This window comes from Leptodactylus fuscus, chromosome 4 (genome assembly GCF_031893055.1).
Source record: "Leptodactylus fuscus isolate aLepFus1 chromosome 4, aLepFus1.hap2, whole genome shotgun sequence".
NCBI classification, from domain to species: Eukaryota; Metazoa; Chordata; class Amphibia; order Anura; family Leptodactylidae; genus Leptodactylus; species Leptodactylus fuscus.
In genome coordinates this window covers 162320520-162343683 of record NC_134268.1, presented here as the reverse complement: position 1 = coordinate 162343683, position 23164 = coordinate 162320520, and the positions used below count along the sequence as shown (strand labels likewise).

Here is a 23164-nt window from a genome sequence, read left to right as displayed (position 1 = left end):
AATAAATAAATTATATATATATATATATTTATTTATTTTGGTACATCTTTCTTCAACAAGCCGTCTTAGAATAAGTGGTCTTATGAAACCGCCATGTTTTTGTTTGCTCATTGTCGGGGAATGGCTGCTTGCAAGTGTAACCTTCTGGTTAATAAATAGGTACAAATTTATTAGCATTGCAAGTGTGCTATGATACTAGCAGGGCGCATGTGGTTATTTAATTTCCTAACATACACTTAGCTATAATTTGTTCCCCTGGGTGCTGCAAGAAAAGTCTGAGCTTGTATATTTACATATGCCTTGTCCTCAGATGTACTGTATGATATGTCTATGTAAATAGCCAATCCTTGCGAATGCATAAGACAAACACCCCATGGAAACACCTCCCCTCCTCACATAGCATATGCAGTCTCCAAGATCAGCACTTCAGGCCAAATTCAGACACAGGCCTAGATTTACTAAAAGTTAGAAAGTGCATACTAACAGGCAGTCTGAAAATATGCCGTATTCTTCTTTTTTTTTTTTTATGTAGATTGTGAGCCCCACATAGGACTCACAATGTACTTTTTTTTTTTTACCCTATCAGTATGTCTTTGGAGATGGGATTATTATTATTTATTATTATGCTTCCTTGTATAGCGCCATTATATTCCACAGCGCTTTACATATATTGACAGTCACTGTCCCATATAGGGCTCACAATCTACATTCCTTATCAGTATGTCTTTGGTGTGTGGGAGGAAACCCACGCAAACATGGGGAGAACATACAAACTCCTTGCAGATGTTGTCCTTGGCAGGATTTGAACCTAGGACTCCAGCGCTGCAAGGCTACAGTGCTAACCACTGAGCCACCGCCCTGCTCCCAATATGCTGTATTATTCGCAGTGAATGATTCCCAATGATAAATCTGGTGTATCTTCAGACTACTCTAAGTGTACACTACATTTTAGTTTTCTTACTTTGAGCCAGAATTTTCGGACACCATTTTGGTGTATTGTGTTTCAGTTAAATGACACCCCTTTTTCTGAGAATCCACAAGTCTAGTAAGTCAAAATGTGCCAGTGTCTAGTCATAAGGCTCCGTTCTCATGGAGTAACGCGCCGCTCATTTAGACACGTATACACATGTCAGAGCGCGGCGCTTCAAAACAGATCCCATTGATTTCAACGGGTGCCTCCCATTGATTTCAAATTGAAATCAATGGGATTTGTTTTGAAGCGCCGCACTCTGACACGTGTATACGTGTCTAAATGAGTGGCGCGTTACTCCGTGAGAACGGGGCCTTACAATAACCAAAATCTGCCTTTTTTTAAATTAGATTGAAGTAGAAGACACCCCTCTGATTGGCGGGGCACCCCTCTGATTGGGGGGGGGCACGCCTCTGATTGGCAAGACATTCCTCTAACTAGGCCCGTTCATCTGAAAGTGAAAGGCATGGTAGAAAGCCAGAAGGTTGGAAAGCAGAGTCTAAGAGTCTACCTCAAATTCTTCTTCCTACCTGCTATGTGAACATACACTTCGGCTTTTTCTCTATAATCTGTTCTATATTCCTCAGTGTGAACATACTCTTATACTCACCTGCAACAGCTATATTGGGGCATGCCATGGATTTTTAGCTCTGTTTGTCAGTTTATGATTTCCTTTTGAAAACTCACAACAATTACACTATAAATTCTGAACGAAAAACTTCCCTTTTGGGGTTTTTTTTTTGGTGCTGTTGAAAATCCTGAGCAAATCAGTCCTGTGTGGACATACCCTTAATTTCTAACACTTTGTGACATTTGTATTGTGCTGTGTTCACTGGCGCCGTGAACCATTGTGAAGTAGGATGAGGTTTTTCAGTGTAAGCAAAAAATGTGTCGAGAGGATATAGGCAGAATAACACTACAGTTTTCTCACAGAGGAAATCTTCAATTTCCTCCATACTAAATAAGCAGATGTATGGAATATTCATTGTATCTTGTAACCTCACACCAGCCAATTCATTTCCTCTTTTTCTTAAAGCAACAGGAGACTTGTTAATATAAATGGAAACCTTTCCGACCCTCTAGTCATCTGACCAGCATTTCCACAACAGAAAAGTGATCACTGTTTCACTGAGCCCGTACTGATCACTAGAAGGGGGGAGGGGCTCCAGATCCTTCTCATCATGCAGGACTTATAATGGGAGCTATTGGTCAAACTCTATGGGAGCTATAGAGCGGTCATTCATATTGCACTGCATTCATGGGGCTCAGAAGGAAGGGGGGACCTAACACGTGTGGGCTAGTGATTGGTGAATGTCTCACCATAGATAGATGATGGATCCATTTGACAGGTAACCCAAAATGTATTAGCTGAAATCTCAAATTAAGAAAGTTAAGAACAGCTTAGTTGTTTTAAAGAGCTTGTCCATGTTTATCAGGGTATATGAGATGTATTAATTATTCTGGTAATTGCAAGCTTTCCACAGAAGAAATGGTTAATATGGACAACAACACTGAAAATATTTCTTTACAGTGAAAAAAAAATAAAAAAAAATATGGCATGCAAAATACAACTTTACGATACAATATCTATTTCTAAGTAAAATAAAGTATGATGCTTAGGGGGCGCTCACACTGCTGTTGGATTCTGTCAGAAGTGTCTGTGGCTATTGTCCATTGCTAAAATCTTGCACGGACACTAGCTGGTCCATCTCAAATTTCCATTCATTTCAATGGGATTTTATCTTGTGTCCGTTAACACTCATATTCGTTTTTTCAAGTGGACAAAGAAATCCTACATGCAGGACAAGTGTCCGTTATTTATTTTAGCGTTGAAGTCTATGGGCAACGGACTTCTAACGGACAGTAACTGATAGCCATCAGTTACTGTCCATTTCTGTCCGTTATGATAGTTGTCAGTGTTTTGTTTTGTTTTTTTTTAAATGGACCACACCTGAATGGAATTCAATCCAGTTGATCAGTAAGTGTCCCACCGCTAGTACCCTCACCGATCTCGAGAACCAGAAAGTCTGGTCGTCCAGTGTGCACTGCTGCATTCATTGGAGTAGGAATTGCTAAACATAGACGAATAAACATTCAACCATCTCTGGTGGATATGGATTAACTGGAATACCACTTTTAAGTAACAGTGCCATAAGTCAGCTAAATAATACTTTAATACACTTAAAAGGGATTACCGTAAATACTCGAGTATAAGCCCACCCGAATATAAGCCGAGGCCCCTAATTTTACCACAAAAAAACTGGGAAAACTTATTGACTCGAGTATAAGCCTAGGAGGGAAATGCAGCAGCTACTGGAAAATTTCAAAAATTAAAATGGTGGGAGTTTTTGGGTGCAGTAGTTGCTGGGTGCAGGGAGGGGGAGGGTTGTTTTGGTTGTCTGTTTGCCCCTTCCCTGAGCTTGAGGACTGAGTTTTTTCCCCCCCACTTGGAATTCAGCCTGGCTGAATATAGGGTATCTGCAGAGCTCCTATTAACCCCTTCCTGACAGAAGAGGAGCACTGCAGATACCCTATATTCAGTAGACCGGGCACTTTCAGACACATGGATACCTAATGTGTGTGTTTCGCAGTAATTGTCTACTTTTATATGTATTCTAGGGAAAGGAGGGATTTAGAACTTTTATTTACTTTATTTTTTATTATATTTTTTTAAAGCTTCTTTTTTTCCCCCCACTATTTTATGGGAGATTCTGTACATTACTATTGTGGTTGGTCATAGACCCCCCCCCTCCCCCCAAAAAATAAAAAATTATTTTTGCTTGACTCGAGTATAAGCCGAGGGGGGCTTTTTCAGCACAAAAACTGTGCTGAAAAATTCGGCTTATACTCGAGTATATCCGGTATGTAGGGAGCAAACAGTTTTGATGGTACATCAAAAAAGGCTCAGGGTGCTAATATATATACACTTATCTCCTGTCGCACATATTGTGAGCTTATCATAACACTCCTGGGGGACCCAAAGTCTCCTAATTTTGTTCCGTCTCTCTTGGGCAATGTCCTAAAACCATGTTGTTTTCAAAGAATACCAACATACAGTAATAAAAACAATAGCTCCATACATAACATGAATCTAATAACCAAAATATGCAATTGATAATAAGATTTGTAGCAGCTCATTCTTCGGGTTCACAAGTCTCGCACATGAACCGCTGGCCCTGTCATGACGTTCTATAATATTTCCTACCTACTGTTGCCTGCAGAATGTGAAATGGCCATTATTTATGGTGGATGCACTCTCTTCTGACTAAGAATGCAAATAAATGTGCATGAAAACAACCCCCATCACACTGCCCCCTCCTTTTATCATTAGGTCAGTATAAAGTAGATAATTCCTCGGAAACTCATGAAACTTTTATTAACTATGTGCTGTCAGTGCTTATCTGTAGTGTGTAGCTTAGGTTGAAAAGTTCAGCATTCCTGCTCTGCATTTCAATGAATATTGTGTAGACAAGTCCACAGGGACATTCCAGCTTTGCGTTTGCCTACATTATGCTTATTACATTGTTTTTGTTTGTTTTTTTTGTTTTTTTCATGGCCACGTTCCTTCCTCTTCCTGTATTCCAAATCTAGCTTCTATGAAACTAGAAAATTTCAGACTGTGCCATCCATAGATCTAGTCCAATATCGACCATGGGTCTTGTATACAGCAACTATTTTTTTTTGTTTTAGGATTGTATGTTGCAGCAGCCATGGGCGCCCTAAGACGTTGTCAGGATTTCTGTAATAAGATCCACATTGTCTGTTTCCAGTTAACATTCCAGAGCTGTTTACGACACTTAAACAAAGGAACTGCATGGAAAAGCCCAAAATTTTAAAGGGATCCTACACTGACATAGCCAAGGAAAGACCTACATTCTGTGCCATATGGCGATATAAAGCAGGGACAGCTTTCCTTTAGAAATGATGTTTGCTAGGTATCCTCCATCAAGGCTGAATACATGTCATCACTAAGTGGTACGACCATGACTGCAACTTGGCCACATGCCAGTTAAAGGGGTTGCCCCTCAACGTAAGCTCAGCAGGACCTTTGTCTTGTCCACACTGAACCAGGGCTGTACTTCAACTACCTCCAACACTCCCGTTTAAGTCAATGGGAGCACCGACCACCATCTTTCCCAAAAACATTCAGCCTAGCTGCATTCGGGTTGTTTTTGGAGTGGGACAAAGGTTCTGCTGACTTTACTTCATGTGACAACCCCTTTAAGTTGTTGAACTGCCGGATGACAGGGTGCATGATGCTGTTTCCTGGAATACATTCCTTTATGTATGACAGATGTTGAACATGTAATGCATAAAATATATGAAGTGGTAATAGTGCTAAAATACATTATATCTGAAACTATGGGATTCAATCCTGTATTAGTTTACACCTGGATTTTCTGTACCATGCCACTGGGAAACTATAGCAGATGCAGTATGACTATACCTTTAATGGGTTATGGGAATAATGTCACTCCTTCAGGAGAGACCACCTTTAATTAATAAGTAGCTTTTTACAATGTCCTGAAATTATTGGCTGAGAAACCTATATTAAAAAACATTTTTATATATGCTTTTATTTGTATTTCTCTATATCTTTTTGTTCTTCTATCAGACTTATTGATATATATATATTTTTTTTTATCCAGGGAGAATTGGAGAAACTCAATCAGTCAACTGATGATATCAACCGGAGAGAAATTGAACTTGAGGTATGGAATTCATGGAATAGTGAAAGAATAAATCCATATCTGTAAAGTTATATATCTGTCCTATAACTAGCCGTAATAAAGCCGGAACCTCAGAGATCTGTCACAGTTTTATTGCCCCAGCTCCTAACAACCTTCTGCCTCTCTACATGGTATTTCCTGGGTTGTGGTGAGATAATAGATCTACTATTGTGTACTAGTGTCAGCTGTGTTTCTGTCCAACTCCTCCTTATTGATAACCTTTTATTGGTATACTGTTGGTCATCAGGGCTGACATCACACCACTTCTGTTTTATATTGGCTGTGCAAAGTCATTACAGCCTCATCCCAAAGAAGAGGAAGATGGAGTGGTAGCAGAGGAGACGTTTGCGCTTCTTACAGTTAAAAAATAGACTTTATTTGCACTGAAATACACAACGCGTTTCGAAGAGGACTCCTTTTTCAAGTGTGAATGAAGTACAAACATATCAACATCGGACGTGGCTGACGCGCATGCGCCTGCTGATCGTTCCAATGCACGGCACAGACAGCCGGCTAAATAATTGCGCATGCGCACCTCTCCTCCGTGCCGAACAAGCTCATGCCATAGAAGGGAAGTGGGTGGGGCTGTAAATAGATTGCAAGACCATGATGCTCGTACAAGTGCTGCAACCCCTTGAAACAACTGATCAGGGGGGTCCCAGGTGTCGAACCCCATTGATTTCTTACAGATAACCTATCGTGAGGATAGGTAATCAATAAGAAGCAGTTGGGACAACCCCTTTAACCACTTCACGACTTGTCATTTTGCTTGGTTCATGACAGGACCCATTTTTCAAGGATTTTTTTGGTACATGTGGGTTGGAAGGCTATAAAAAAATAAATTGTTTGGGTTATTCAAATAATTTTTGCTTCTTTTTCAGTGATACATAGGCATTTATTTTATTCTTTTTTTTTTTACTTTTGTGTATTTTTTGCACCCAGTTCCTGTTATGTTATGGCGACTCCCATAGCTGTATTGAATCCTGCGTATGCAGAGACCTGGAAGGAAGGAATGGTAATAAACCATCCTTGCCTTCTCTGTGGGGATACCACCTGTCACTGACAGCCGGCTCCATGTTCCTGCAGCTGCACAATTTCATGCAGCTGTTAATTCTGCAAGGACATACAGGTACGTCCTTGCAGAGAGAAACAGACACCTGGACATTTATAGTCAACGGGTGGTCAGCAAGTAGTTAAGCATTTTCTAAAGATGATTTACATAGCAGATTTACTGGCTCAAGGCTCTTAATGTGAGAAGCCATTGTTATGGTTGATTTCTGAAGTTCACAGTAGAAAGTGAGGTTGGCTGTACTTTTAGTTGTTTACGCTGTTAGTGAAAAAGGTCATTTAAAGGGGAGGTTTACTTTCACCTCCTCTACCAGACATGTTGATGAAGGTAAACTAACCGGTCTCCTTTGTAAATGCAGACACAATTCCTGACCTATTTCATTTGGAAATGGAGATGAAATCTTCTTTTAATAAAGTTTTTTAGTGATTGTCAAAGCAAGTTACTAAAGTGCTTTAGATTTTAAATAATTTATGGTTGTCTCCATTTCACTTCCTGTCATTTGGTTTTGGAAGTGAAGGTTCTGCTGTAGGCTGCCATGTTTTGACATAGGCATCGGTGGCAGGAAGTCTCTCCCACCTCTTGTGTGGCTGTTTGGTTCCGTTCCTTAGCGAACCCAACGCGCTTCTATGTCTCATTAGCCGTGACTGGTGGCTTAGTTTTGAAGGGACTGGCTGTTAAGCTCAGTTCAAGAACTGTTACTGAAACACTTACACACCAACCCTTACCACTCTCTTACTCGAATAGAAGAAAAGTTGGAGTACTCCAGCATGGCCACTACACAGTGTACAGAGCCATGTGTTTCTGTTTCCCTATACTGTATAGTTACGGTGCTGGAGGATGATGAGAAAAGCTGATTGATGGGTGTTGGACCCATTCTAAGGATAGGTCATCAACATGAAAAGCCACAGGTGGACACAGACATCTGAGGCCCCTTGTGCAGGAACACTTATGGACCCTTTGTTTTCCTGCATCTCAAGATAGAGCACTCTCCTTATTTCTCTCTAACAATTCACCAGTAATCGTTGGTTATGAAGTTGATTAGCTTAGACATTTACTCACAGTGTAATACACAGTAGAAAGCTGCTGTTAAGAAGGTCGTTCCTTTAACTTACTGGGCCCCTGTGTAGCTACACCAATGGTATATCTGTCTACAGTCTCCCAAACCTGGAAGTTCCCTTTTAATGGGGACCTTTCTCTACCTGCACTAGCTCTAGTTTATGCATCTGTTAGTAGGCTCCATTCACTGGCTCTAGCACTGTTGGAATTTTTTTTGCTCTAGGTCTTGCCGGTTAGTTTTGGTACCTGATGTCTCTACTGTCAATGGGGTGGTCTCAGACAGGAGCCGGCAATGGAGTATGATTCTATTCCACTTCTGATTGGAGCTCCTAATTATGCGCCCTTGCCTGACCCTACTGCAGTTCACCTTCTTGACAGTAGAGAATCTAAATATCCCATCAAATTCATTATTTGCTTGGGAATGGTGAGAAGAAAAAATCCAACTTTGCTGGAATCAGTGTAGCGGCACCTAATAAAGGATGCTAAAGAGTGGAGATGGTAGAAGAACCTCTTTAATAACATAAAGAGGCTTTCCAGCCTTATAAGATTAATTGACCATTTCTTAGATTGGCAGAGGTCTGATGCCTGGTACCGCCGCCAATCCGATGATTGAAGAGATCATGTAGTTCAGAGAAGCCAACAATTGTAAATGGTGATATCTCCATTTGTGGCTGTTAAATCTCTAGATGTCGCAGTTGATTGTGGCCACTGCACCTCTAGGCTTATACTCCTGCCATCTGGTTGGTTCTTTTAGCAATTGACATCCCGTATACCATCATAGATGCTCTTCATGACCACCAGGAGCCTATTGAGGGCCCCCAGCCCTGCCAGTGTGGTTGATCCATTACAAGATGCAACCCGTTCCACCAAAAAAGTCATTACACCGCTTCATGGACTGTAGAAATATAAAAAATGGGTCAGAATATAGTGTTGCAAAAGAATCTTTTTCTTTTATAGATCTGGTATTGCTACATTTCTACTGACCCACAGAATAAAGGTGTCAAGTCATTTTCTAAAAAATGTGAACAGAGGAGAAAAAAAAGCCATAAAACCTGTGGCAGAATTTTATTTTTTTTTTATTTTCACCACACACACATTTGTTTTCCCATTTTGCAAATTCTAGCCTTTGGAAGATAGGGAAAAAAACCCAACAATCTTAAAACCACTGAAGAACTTTTTCTGTAACTGGTCAATCCTAGTCCAGCAAATACAATTATCCATAACATATATCGAAGTCAGGCAATGTATCTGAATTCAAGCGTCCTTATCAGGATTTTTAAGATATTTTCTTGCAGTCATTGAATATGAACTATATATAACTTTTTATTTTTAATTTATTTTTTGATGAATGTTGACCATGGTTGGCTCACACAGGTTCATGTCTTGTTACATTTACAGTAGTGGTAACTGTATTGTAATTTGCTTTGCTGTCATTGCATTATATTGCAGTGCAATAATAATGAGATGAGAGAGGAAAGCGGTGGTTCTCTTGTCTTGCTGCACCGCCATGCCAGTTTACTCTGTTTGTCCCAGTTTAATGTATGATGTCTCACTACTAGAGAGGATCGAGTAGGTATTCGATCGAATAGTTGAATATTGAGGGTCTACTCGAATCGAATTTCAAATTTTTAAATATTTTTTAATATATATATATATATATATTTTTTTTTTGGTAATGCCTATGTTGTCCTAGTTCATGTCCCACCTCCCCTGCATAGTTATTGGTGTAAAAAATGCGCCAGGGAAGGTGGGAGGGGAATCAAATTTTTACCGCGTGGTATTGTATTCGACAGAGTACGAGTATTTTGAATACCTACTCGCTCATCTCTACTCACTACGAGTACCCAGGTCCATCAGCAGCAGTGATCGATTAAAAGCTTTTTGCTACTTTACATTTATTATAATTGGATACCTTGTATTAGAAGTAGTAGGGGCAGCAAAGCAATGAGAAAGTGACTTGTAGAGCCAATTTTATATTATTGTTATGATGGAACGATTAAAAAATTTCCACGGGAACTTAAATAGCTTTTTGCTGTATGACCCAGGGACTGTGAGCTATTAGTATTGTATGTGTCAGCTGCTGGCACTAGTAGAAAGCGTCTTCTCTTCTCTTAGACTGTAGGCTGGTTATTAGGTGCGTGTTATCTTCAGCAGACATTTCACATCTGTCATTGCCTTGTAGATGGATTCTGAAGCCCCTAATAAACTAAAGATGTCAGGGGGAAAAGTCATGACTGGCTGTATATTACCCCTGCAGCTGTGTTCCTATAGGATTGCATGCCAGTCCATTCACATTAATGGTTTATCACAGGTCTGCCAGAATAATATACGCTCTTTGTTCTGGTTAATAGGAACCTCACTATGTAGCTCATATCCGGAGACTAACCCTGCACAGTGGTGGTCTAGTTAGAACTCAGGTTATTGCAATATGAAGTGTATTAAATAGTGATTTCCCTAAAATATGGCTTTCACAATTTCGATTGTTAGTCATGAAGATTTACTAAGTCAGATTCCTGATGCCATCAACAGAGTACACAGGAAATTTACCATGACTTCGAATTCTCATGGGAATGTTATGATGACAAAATCCTTCTTGGACCAAATATATATGATGGAACGGTAGGTATGTCCTGATCATTACCTAACCCCAGCAAACCCTTTAATCATTGGAACTAATGGGCGGGTGCATATTAGATAATTGTATTCTGTTTAGCTTTCTTCCCATGATCATTCTGTAGGTTTGGATTGGAACATAGTGCACATATTGCTCTTTTTTGTCAATTAGGTTTTAAAGAGGTATAAGGTAGTGGTGGCTACTCCTTCCCACAGTTTTACCCTTAAAGGGGTTGGCCAGGAAGAACATGCCCAACACTTCCAAGTACTTTCCTGCCCCCCTAATTTCCCAAACTTGAATCCAAGTGAGCATCTGTGGGACACCTCAACTGTTGTGTTCACTTTGTGGATCCTCCCCCTCGCACCGTCCATCAAATGTGGGGTGCACTGCTGACAGCATAGCCCTAGTCACCTGAGACCACCTACCCGCACCCTATTGAGTCACTCCTATCCCATCTAGCTGCACATGGCAGATACTCTGGATAATATATATATATATATATATATATATATATATATATATATATATATATATATATATATATATATATATATATATAACATTAGTGATGAACAATAGTTGTTGGTGCATGTCCTTGTAAAGATCTGTAACCCTTTCTTTCTTCACAATTCTGCTGGACTAACTTCACGATAAATGCTTGATTGACTTTTCTATTAATAATTTGCTAGTTCTTGGGGTCAATGTATATTCCTTGAGAGATTTTTGTAAGCTACTGTCAGTTTTCCTGGAAGTTCATTGAGTGAGCAAGTGCAAGGTACAACTAACCACAAAGGAGAAAACCTGATGTCATCTGAAGTATTCGCCTCCTAAGACAGTGTTCACTGGGACAGCTACAGGGAATGTCATGTAAGGCTTTGTGTAATGGGTGAACAATTGTGGTACAAAGTGTCCCTTTTGGCAGAATATTTTTCTAATAATATTTTAACCATCCAAAATATTTTTTTCTGGCTTTTGTGTCAGGATTCATTCTAGTTATGATCTCCGGTTACAATGGCTTCTACTTACAATTGACGGCCAGAACCAATTAATATTGTAAGTTGCTGGATCATTATATAGATGTGTTATTAGGTCATCTACAATCCTCATACCTATACTCATCCAGGCTAATTATTAGGATTTGTAGCTAAATGAGAAACTCAGCCAAGCATTTCTGGGTTACCCTTTAATTATGTCTATGTTGTGAATGGGCAGATGGGTCATAAATGCTATATCTTTGTATACAGGTGCATGCTAAATGCTGCCTACGCCCTAAATGCACATCACAGAGTGTTTCATTATTAAAGATTGGATTTTCCTGTCTAGTCATCTGCTGATATGAACAGAGCCTGTTGTTATTCTTTTAAGCCTGTGATAAAAACTCAGTAAAATTGATTTTAAAAGGGTTTCCATACTAGTACTATAGGATTTAATAATGTGAGACTTGTTTTGTTTATGGCCTATTTTTAGGGTTGCTGAGCTGCAATATTGGCGCGTGGCCACTATAAACCATCTTACTTCTGGCGCTGTTCACTATTAAGTACATGAATTGAACAAACCCCCAAACAGCTGAATTGTGCAGGGCCGGCTAATGGACAGCTACCAGTTACATATTTATAGCCTATACTAAGGATAGACCATAAATGGGGGGGAAAAAAATCATGGACAATACCTTTTTTATGTTTTTTTTTTTTTTGTTCTTTTTAACTATTAGACTGAGGCCTCACGTTGCAGAAATGCAGCTTTTTTTGTTGCGGTTTTTGGAGCCAAATTCAAGAGTGGATTAAGCAAAGGGTAGAAGTATAAGAACTTCCTATATATTTCCCATTCCTTTTGTAACCATTCCTGGCATTGGCTAAAAAAAAAACACAACAAAATCTTACTTCAAAAAAAGCTGCGTTTCCACAATGTGGGGCCTCAGCCTGAATTAGTTTATTTTTTGCCACTACATTGCGATAATTCTGAATATCTATCTTGCTGCCGTCCCTCGGCTATTTTTCTATGCTATGTATATGTTTTTATCAGCTTATTCAAAGCGAAAGAAGAAGTGTTTCTTGCATTATTTACTGGTGCTTTCCCGGTTCATTGTTTCGGTTAAATAGGTTCCACGCGGTGAAGTTATTACTATTTATATCAGTAGCCTTTCTCACTTAGGAGACTAATGAAGTGATTTAGAGAGCAGCCGTCTCCAGCCATGTCTACTGCTTGTCAAAGACTGAGCCGCATATGACCTAGATGTAAAGATGGCTGTGTTATGAACGAGTACAAGAAGATACAGTATGCGGAGGATGGGCATATGGGAACTAAAGATATTCTTTAAGGAGCAAAAAACTTCAACTAGAAAATAGAAAACAGCCTGAACCTTAATCGATGTTCTGGAGAATTAGGCTTAAAGGGAACCTGTTACCAGGCAAATGCAGTCGGTGCAAATAGTTTTATGGGAAAAGATTCAGTATAAGCTGTGATTTACCAATTGAAATCTCTGGTCTTTTTTTGTTACTAAGTCAGGCAGCCTTATCAGTGACTGACAGCCTCCCCTCGATGACTGGGCATACAGAGATAGCTGTCAATCACTGATAGGACCGCCTCCTTGACTTTTTAGCGAGGAATGAACAAAAAAATTTAAATGAATAAAATACTCAAATCTATATATTAATTTGCTCAGCTACTCCTATTCTATAACATACTGCCTGGGGGCAACACGGTGGCTCAGTGGTTAGCACTGCAGCCTTGCAGCACTGGAGTCACAACATCTACAAGGAGTTTGTATGTTTTCCCCGTTTTTGCGTGGATTTCCTCCCATTCTACAAAAACATACCGTACTTATGGGCTCACAATCTACATTTTAAAAAAAACAAAACAACATACTGCCTACAAATTGCCCAATACTTTCTTGGAGTTGTCTTGGATTTCTCTATTAGGATCGGACATCAGTGTCAGAACTTGAAAGGAACTGACCTTGCTGTACCTTTCTTGGGCGCTACATACTATGCACAGCTGTATAGTTCCACTGCTGCTCTGGTGGGGGAGGGGGGTTAGGAGTAGGGCCCCCACAAATGAAGTGTTGGACAATCCCTTTAGTGGAGTACTGAACAGAATACCTGAAGAGGGTGATGTTGTAAAGTTGGTCATACACTTTACATGAACATTAACCAAATCTATCAGTTTTGGTGGGAATGGTCAACCATCTAAAATGTATGGGGTTGTCCCAACTCACCCTTGATGGTAGATATTGAAGGGTGTAGGAGAAGGAATCGGAATGTTGGATTTCACGTTACCCTGTTCTTTGTTTTCAGCTGTGATGTGAGCCACGACTTATTCCCCTCTATTGCCTGAGAATACACATGTACTTGGACCAGGGATGCTTAGAAAAAGCTTTTACTCTTTATTCAAATGAGGAAACAAAGTTTAATATGTTATTGGCATTTTATAAAGACCTGTCTGTATCTAATAACCTACATCAAGTATGTGCCAAAGTAACCAAACAGAATTCACTGATCCTGCCCTCTACATAGATTTCTAGGCCAAGAAATGTTATATCATCATATTAATCTTTTCTTTGTGTCTCTGCTATGTCTGGAATTTTGAAGTGCAGTAAATCAATGGTTAAATCAATGTCTATTTTTTTTTCTTCCTGTCTTTACCTCACCCGCATTTATCTCTGGTTTCTTCACATTTTCGATAGCTCATACTGGGTTACCATCTGCCACTGCCTTATACAACTAGATGAGCTGGGAAAAATTATGACCCAATTCCTAAAATGCTACAGAAATAAACTTTCATATGATTTAAAATCCTAATAGGGCTTATTTCTGAAAACCAGTATATAATTTGGCTTATGACCCGAAGACTAGAATTTTTGAAGGGAACCCGTGAAGTTGTTTTTCGCCCTAAACCAGTTCCAGCACCAAGTGATGACATCTCCTCTATTGTCCCTCACAAAGTCACATTATAAGACTAGGTTCACACTAGTGCTCAGTCTCCATTTGGAGATTCCATTTCCCATTCTGTTTGAAAAATGTAGAGAGAAAAGTTTTGCAAGCAGGACTCTTCATCTCTCCATTTTTCGGGTGGAAACCTGACGGACCCGTTATATTCTATGGAGTCCATAGGTTTCTGCGGGTAACCACTTTTTAAGCAGATTGGGTTTCCAAGTGGATTCGAAGAAAAGAAACCCAAACGCTAGTGTGAACATAGTGTAAGCTGTTAAAAACTAGACAAAGATTCTTCCTGACCCTGTGACTAGTTAAAGGGCTATTCCCATCTCAAGGATCCTATCTATACTGCTATCTTATGTAAATTGAAGAGTTTTCCTATATATATTGCTTTAGCAATGCTGCTTTGTTTTCCTGCTATGTGAAATTAATCCTCCCATTGTTTACACAGTGTTTCCATAGCACCGGTCATGTGTGATAGGACAAGTGACCTCAGTCCATGCTCTCAGTGTTATCTACAGCTGTGCTGTTTAGCTAATTGCAGTTTTCTGTTATCTCTCAATGTAAACACACAGATTATGTTATCTCTCTATGTAAACTCACAGATATTACTGAGTCCATTCTCTAGAAGTATGTGCATATTATTTGATCAGCATTTATATTAGATTTCTAATAATCATAATAATAATCATAATCATAATCAATAATCATAATAATCAATAATCAATAATCATAATAAGTATTGTGATACTTCATAGTGTCCTGTTCAGCAAGCTGGGGGGAGGTGGCTATAACTGTTTGATAAGGAATACGGGCAGTGAGAAAAAGAGACAGCAGACAAAGCTGCTGGAGATGGGGAAAACTCTAAGGTAAATATGCATATACCAATCTAAGGTTTGAAATGCCTAGAACTTCACTTTCAGCAATAGGGAGCTTAGTGAAGGGCACCATGAGAAAATTCATTACTTGAAGTTACACATGCTGGGGCCAGTTTAGGGTGGAAATAACACCTGATAGGTTCTCTATACATTCATGTATTCGTAGTGGTCAATTATTCACCACAGGTCTGTCTTTAGAAACCCTTAGGGTATGTTCACATGGGTTTTTTATGGAGCGGATTTTGAGGCGGTATCCGCCTCAAAATCCACCTCCAAAAATGGCTCCCATTGACTTCAAAGGGAGTCACTCGCTTCTTCTTTCCATTAACTAGTAGCAGAAAAAAGAAGCAACATACCCTGTCTTGCCGCCCATTCATCGGGCCTAATCCGGAGCGGAATACGGCGATGGCTGCACTGGCATCCTGTCTCGGCTAGCTGCGTGGAATTGTTCACACGCGGAATGCAAATTCCATCATGAACATACCCTTATGTGTGTCTACGTCTCTAATATATTACTGTGTATTATCCTGTATCTGTATTACTATGCTGCTGTAACATGCTGAAATTTCCCCACTGTGGGACTATTAAAGGATTATCTTATCTTATCGCTCAGCTGTTATTGCTGAGGGAAGTGGCAGCCAACTATACATTTAATACCCTCTATAGAAGCAGCCAAATTGTAGTAGTAGTAGTAGTAGTAGTATATGCTGTCCATTTAAATAATTGGGCACCCCAGCGTGGTGATTGGGCTGCCAATGATTGCACAGGGAAACAGATTACGGGCTGCTCCTTGTTACTGGACACACATTTTTGTAGATTACCACATGGCCAATAAGAAGCGGCAGGCAAAAATCTATCAGAGGGTCACTTTGTAAGTGAAATAACTGGTGACCCTGCCTGCTGTCATCCATAGCTGCTGTGTGTGGCTTCTCCCTAATACGTAGATGGAATCAGGGAGTTAAGGTCCAAGTGGGGACCAATTTTCAGTGGAGCCACAGTTGGCGAGAAAAAGTTACTGACTCCTGCTTCAAAATAAAATACTTATTTTTAATGATATTATACAATTATTATTGATGTATTAGATGTATACGTTGTTACATATTTACTTTCATAGGAATTCCATCACTAGTTTTTTAATGAATTGGAGGATCTTTATTGCTTCTGGCTGAGCATGACTGTCGGCCAGTTACAGTATAGAGGTGTAGCATTCTGGTTGTCGATAAGTCGGAGTTAGAGTCTGGTTTGGCCTGTTAGCATACTTGCAGAATGGCTTTCACTCTGGAAGACCTAGCATATTTAGGGCAGTGATGCCAATAGCTTAAGGTTCATTATGTTGGGACTGAATAGTATATATTAACATAAATCCTGGCATGCAAGCTATGGAATCTTCCAGTTGTAGTTGCAGTTTGTCTTGACTGGTTGACTTTCCTTGCTTTGAGTATGTTGTTATTTATATGATCCCATATACCATATATACAATTACATGTATGTAGATATAGGTCACTGGAGTTGGAGATGTTAATTAATGGTTATTTGCAAATCCTTGCTTGAAGCCATAATTAACATTGAGGATACTCCCAGGATCTGGCGTTGGATTATGGCATTATTTACAAGTCTGATGATTTACATCCAACCCTGATCTTTCAAGAAAGGTTGGTTTCCAGCTGTGTATTCAGAGCCTTCCATCCCTTGTACAGTAACTCCCAGCGGGAAGGCACAGCTAGATCTTTATGATTTACGCTGTCCAAAAACTCTGCTTGTGGTCAGTGCCAATTTTATGTCCACATTGTCATCATTTATGGAGAAATGTGATTGTTACATAAAACCCCATTCTAGTCAGCTAAAAGCTAAACCTCTGAGCATGTGTCATTATTTTCCATGGCATGGAATCGGGAGGTTTTTTTCTTTTAGTAGAGATAGCAGTTAGCGTAGGAGGGTTTATAGGCTGTGCTTCCTTGTATAAGGTATACAGAAGTCTCTAATGTCACCTATCTTGAAAGTCAACGCCCAACTCATCTTTTTGTCAACTTCTACCATGTTGTATACTGGGAAAGGGGGCAGAAACCCCCAAAAACCTGTCTACATATGTTTTTTGGCTCTTTATTGGGTGGGCCATTGACTTACAGGGTATTAAAATATAGGCAGCACTATAAGGGCAGTTTCCTTCCTTTTGGAGGAGAGCTCATACTTACATAGATTGAATATTTAGAAATAGAAATAATATAATAATTCACCTGTTGATAAATAACATACGGTACATAACAAAATGAGTTTTTAGGAGGCCGGAGTTGTATATTAGATGTAATACAGAGATGTTGTGTATAACATGCTTATTTCCAGCTGTATAGCTTCCTTCTGTTGGTTTATGAAAATGTGTGAAGAGGAGCTATATGGTCTGAGCCTTTCCCCGACTTATAAAGACAGGGTGAGATTCTGCATCTCCGTTCCCATCTTCCCCCTTCTATTTACTGTTTCACATTAGATGGATTTTTGGGAGATTGGGTATAAGGTGAAACAGAACAGCTTTTTTTTTTTCATGAGGATTACAAGTCTTTACTGACACATGCCAAGGAAGTAGACGGGTCCTCTTTAAGGGGATCCTTGTAGAAAGCAAGTTAGGTTTAGTTTTTGCTGGAATGGAACAACAGGGCTATTTCTCGGCTTCTTATTAACTTGTTTCTTGGGAAGTAAGTCTTGCGTCTGAGCTAGTTTACATTGGCTTCTGAAACAACTTTTAATGTAACTTCACCCATTACCCAATGCTAAGTAAATACAAAGTACGTAGATTATACTTTATCTAGTTATTGTTTTCAACGCACGTTATGCTTACTATCAGGAGAGAAAAAGCTCTGGGCTCTGAATTCACTTTTGAAATGGATCCAGACTTATATTGATACTGACTTTAATGGGATCTGTCAGTTCTGCTAAAAACTGCTTGTTTTTTGCGATTTGAATGGCCAACCCTAGTGTTAACCTGTTTACACACTGCAATCAGATTTTGCTTAATCTGGTCATATTTGGACTGAAAACCTGCGTATTTATTTGGATACAGACTCTTTGAATTATCCTCCACGTAGTGGACAGTGGATATGCTTACATCATAAGGAACGCTACGTGATTTATGCCTTACACAAAATATGTGAATTGTTCATAAAATCAGACTAATTTGCATTGCTAAAGAGTGTATGGTGTGGTCTCTTCTTGGTTGCATTGGGTTAGAGAACCCTTCCCCACTAGCAACACCTCTCCAGAGAGTGTGGTACCATCAATATTTTACCCCAGTGTATGCTCAGTCCATGTTTCCCATTGGTGACAGTCAAGAAAACTCCATACTTGTTTATGAAGTCACTTTAAGTTTACCACATTGGCTTTTCACGGAGTAACATTTATAACTACACCCAGCAACTACCCATGGACCAGTTTACCATAATTCCATTTAATAGTGTGACTAGATGTGGACAGGTCTGCATGTAACAAGGTTGGTGGCATGACATGAAATTTACCCACATCCCAACAGCCAACCCATATTGTGAAGGTCTCGTCTTTCAGATAGAGGAGGACTGAGGTATTGAAAGAGCTCAGACATCCCAATTCTTAAATTTTGTGAAGTAGCTAAGGTTTTACATACGGTATTTGGAAGATAACCATTTCTCTTTCTGTAGGGAGGAAACTTGAATATCAAATTCTAGCATATGAAAGATTGAACGTAATTCTGTCTTTTTCAGGATGCCCGGCAGAAGTTCCGTTCTGTGCTGACAGAAGCCACTCTAAAACTGGACGAGATGGTGAAAAAAATCGGAAAATCTGTGGAAGATTCTAAACCTTATTGGGAAGCCAGGAAAGTGGCCAGACAGGTAAGTGGTCTAGACCCTGCAAAGTATCTAAAAATGGAAAATGCTTTACTATGCAGTGGTATGAAAAATTCAAGCCATATAATATGGATGCAAGACGTAAAATAGTTAATGCAGACCTGTCATAAAAATCGTTTCAGAGCATGTCCAAGCTTTTGACCTCTGGCATAACATTTCAAGATCCCGGTTTTATGTGCACGGCTTTCAGCAGAATTAAGAGCCTGACATGTGAAGTGAAGCAAATTTGTTTCATGGGAAATTTTTACTGAGTTATTTGAGGATACAAATCTACATGCAATTGTAAATTCAGTCCTATTTTATATTGGTGACTGTCACTTTCTACAAATGTACAATGTGAAATGAAATGACAACCATGCTCTGCATATATGTAACCTCTGTTATATTACGAGGGGGAGTCAGAAATGACTGCGCTCTGGCTGTGGAATAAATTGTAATAAATTTTCAGAAAAGACAAATACACTAGTTTTCACCCTAATCTTTCTGCTTTTTAAACCCTTTCTGCATTTTCACATACGTGTTCGTTAGAGATGAGTGAGTAGTATTTGATCAAATACCTCGCCGCCATAGGAATGCGTGAAAGTGGCCGAACACGAAGGAGTTAAACGCATCGAATATTCGATGTGCTTAACCCCTTGGTGTTCGGCCGCTTACACGCATTCCTATGGCAGCGAGGTATTCAATCGAATACTACTCGCTCATCTCTATTGTTCGTCATGGAATGTGGATAATTAGCACGGCTGTTTAACCCTTAAGATGCCGTTGTCAAAAAATGGCCACAACATCTTGGGTATCTGTCAGTGAAATTGACACCTCCAGCAGACCCCCGCAGTCATGTCCTATAGAATACTTGTTACAATTCAGTAACTGGTACAATATTCAATGCAATACAGTATTGTTGTGGTTTGTACAGATGATTGAGCGCCACAATGTAAAATACCGTAGGGGGACTTTAAAAAAAAAAAAAAAAAAAGTTAATTAAAATAATAAAAAAAAGTGAAAAAGAAAAACAAACTCCATTTTCACCATCCAAATCTTTTGTACATATATTTGTACTGTTGCCTGTTGCGCTGTACTGTGAGAGCAGTGAGGAGCACCTCCTCCCCTCCTGATAGTACTTGTCCATAGAAGAGTACTGGGGGGGAGGGGTTTTGTTCCTCACCGCTCAGCGTCATTGTTGGGCGGTAAGGAACGCCCCCTCTCACAGTACAGAACAATAGACGCAACAGTGGGGAAGGGAGTTCCTGACTGTCAGAAACGCCCTTTTAACAGTGAAGAGCTACAGTACCGGCACCGATAGCTCTTTACCGGGGGCACAGAACAGGAAAGCCGATAGTGTGCTGAATCCAGCGGACTGTCGACTTTCTAGCGGTGTATTACACTGTATGTGCCCCAGAAGGTGAAATGTACTCTTTAAGTTACCTATTCACATTAGATGATAGTCAAGCCTTCTTAATTTAGTGGGAGGGGCAGACTGTCTATTGTGGCCGGGTTGGGGGGAAAAAGGGGTGTCCCTGTTCTTCCCCAAATAGAAGATGAGATTCTGTAATAAAGAGGAGGTTGGGTGTGCATGTATATAGTGGTGTCCACAGGAATTGTCAGCCAACCATTATCAAAAGTGTTTATTAAAAAAAAAAAAAGCAGGTTTTTTATTTATTTATTTTGTCCTTTATTATATTTTTTTTTTTTTACACAACCCTGAAATTGGCTTGGCAAGTACATAAGTAACGTAGATCTGCCTGCAGCCCGCCAGCTGCTCAGCATGGATGTGAGAAAGTAACATTCAGGTAATGATGTGACTCTTGTTATATTGTTATGGTCCGGATGACTCCAGTAGTTATTGTTCATTGTACTAAGGGGCTATGCTATGAAACGGACCTTGTGATAGATCCTAGCCTTGTATTTGTGAGTAAGCCGAGGATCCATGTTGTTATTTTCCCACTTATTGTACTTCACATCCTCCTCTAATAAAAGCACCGATGACTTCAGACATCTGGCTTCTTAGTTAAGAAAACGGAAATAAAGTAGGTCATACTTGCGTAGCTGTCATTGATGTACCCATATTGTTTTGTCTTAAGGAGAAGGTTGTGCTTAGGCATTCATGATAAAATTCTGAAAGGAAATGCATAAGGGATGTGCTCCAAGATCACTCTTAAAGGGGCATTCCTTCCTTTGTGTGACAAAAATTAGGTCATAGGTTTCACTTCTAAGATCCTGAGCTACTGAGAAAACTGTGGTCCTGTGACCCTAGTTTGCTGATTCTCTACGCCGTCAGTCCCCATACATCCTTTGTCTATGGGCGATACAGAAGAAGCTTAACCTGCTGACATCACTATATACAAAATAAATGTTGTGCAATAAATAATGCATTTATAATAATACTAGTAACATGGTCATTAGAGGAAGACTGGAATGAGAGTATAAATAAAGTATATATTAGTATATATAAATAGTAATAATATATAGTATATATAATTATATATTAAAGTATAGATAAGTATCTAAATAAAGTGTATATGGATATAACCACTATGTATTTGGTTTAGGAAAATGAAGGGTTAAATTATCTCCTCACTCAGAGGTTCCTGCATTTAATTTCTAAATCTCCGAGTCTCATTACCGGCCTTTAGGTCCAGTCATCTAAGGGCTCAATTCTTCCTAATATTGACTGAGAATTCCAGAAGCGGGCTAGGATTTTGATGCCCACCTTGTTCACATGCCCCACTCTCCTCTGAACCAAACATCTTATTGTCTTATATGGCAGTATTATGTTTGGTGATTCAGCCCTGTGCGTCTCTTACAGTGTGTGCTGTTCGTTCTCTTACAGACTATTATATATTCACACTGCAGACTTCTACACCTGCAGCTGTATCACGGGGAGGGGGTGTCAGCGGCGTCTAATGAAGTGCAAGATTAATTTTAATGCAGCACATTCCTGTTATTTTTAGCACATCAGCCACTTCCTTTTTCTGAAAACATCTGAAAAACAGGTTCAGCTGGAGGTATTACAGCCGCGATATGGAGCTGCCATCATTGGGGCATTACTCACGTTCTCCTCTTACATTGGCACGTTTTTCAGGCTTTTTCTGATTATATTGTGTTAAACACCTATCAAAGGAATGGGGGCAGCAATAATCTGGACACCTCATCCAGGGTCAAAAACATAATTATTTCTAAAAATTGTAGGTTTAGGTTTGGCTATGTGCTGGCCACTGGTACCCTGGACAGGAGAGTGACTATGGGTGGAGCAGAAGTGGCAATCTCGGTTCCCAGGCCCTGGTACCTGAGTGGTTTCAGAAACCATTTTATCTCAAAAAGGTATGATAAGCAAAGGTCAATCCACAGTGGGACCCTCAAGTTATATTTTCTGTCAAGAGCACTGAGGGAAACGGTGTCCACAGGTTGTCAGCCACTACAGACATTGCATAGTTGGGGAGACCTGTCTCCGTAACCTCTTTCATTGTATATCTGATATCTATTGGGTCTTTAAGTTATTGTAATACATTAAAGGGGTTGTTCAGTTCCTTTTTACCAGGATGGGTGAGGGTCTATCTCTCACCTCCACATCAGCTGTTTGAAGGAGAATTACCAGGAACACTGCCATACTTCTAGTAGTGGTTGTGCCTGGTATTACAGTTTGCTGCATCTTTATCCCATTGAAGTGTATTAGAAAGAGCTGTAATACCAGGCACGGCTGTTGCTAAAATTACAGAATTGTGCTGTATAGCGTAGTATACACAACAAGTAATGTGAACACAGGGATGCAGCGGGCACTAAGGTACAGACAGAACTTGAACAATTATTTTACCACTGTATTTGCTATGCTTTACATGTGATGTTCTGCCTCTATATTTTTTTTTTATCAAACTGTCAGTGTCCACCTGTAACGAGTAAGCATCATTGACACAACCAATATAAATGTGGAAATGTGGAACCCATACAATATGCATGCAGAACATACAACTGCAATAAACTGTGCGCTGTTATATATCCATTGACCCCTGATATCTTCTGTGAGTTACAACACTTATATCCAGAAGCGTATT

At 39.7% G+C, this 23164-nt stretch overlaps 1 protein-coding gene across 1 annotated transcript in view; it reads left to right on the top strand.

Moving 5' to 3' along the window:
• The window catches only part of SH3BP5 (SH3 domain binding protein 5), a 48225-nt gene that overhangs the window by 7019 nt on the left and 18042 nt on the right, over positions 1–23164 (top strand). Inside the window, exons 2-3 of the mRNA XM_075271299.1 lie at positions 5620–5682; positions 18975–19103. Of these exons, the coding sequence (XP_075127400.1) occupies positions 5620–5682; positions 18975–19103 (192 nt within the window). The remainder of the gene's footprint in view (positions 1–5619; positions 5683–18974; positions 19104–23164) is intronic.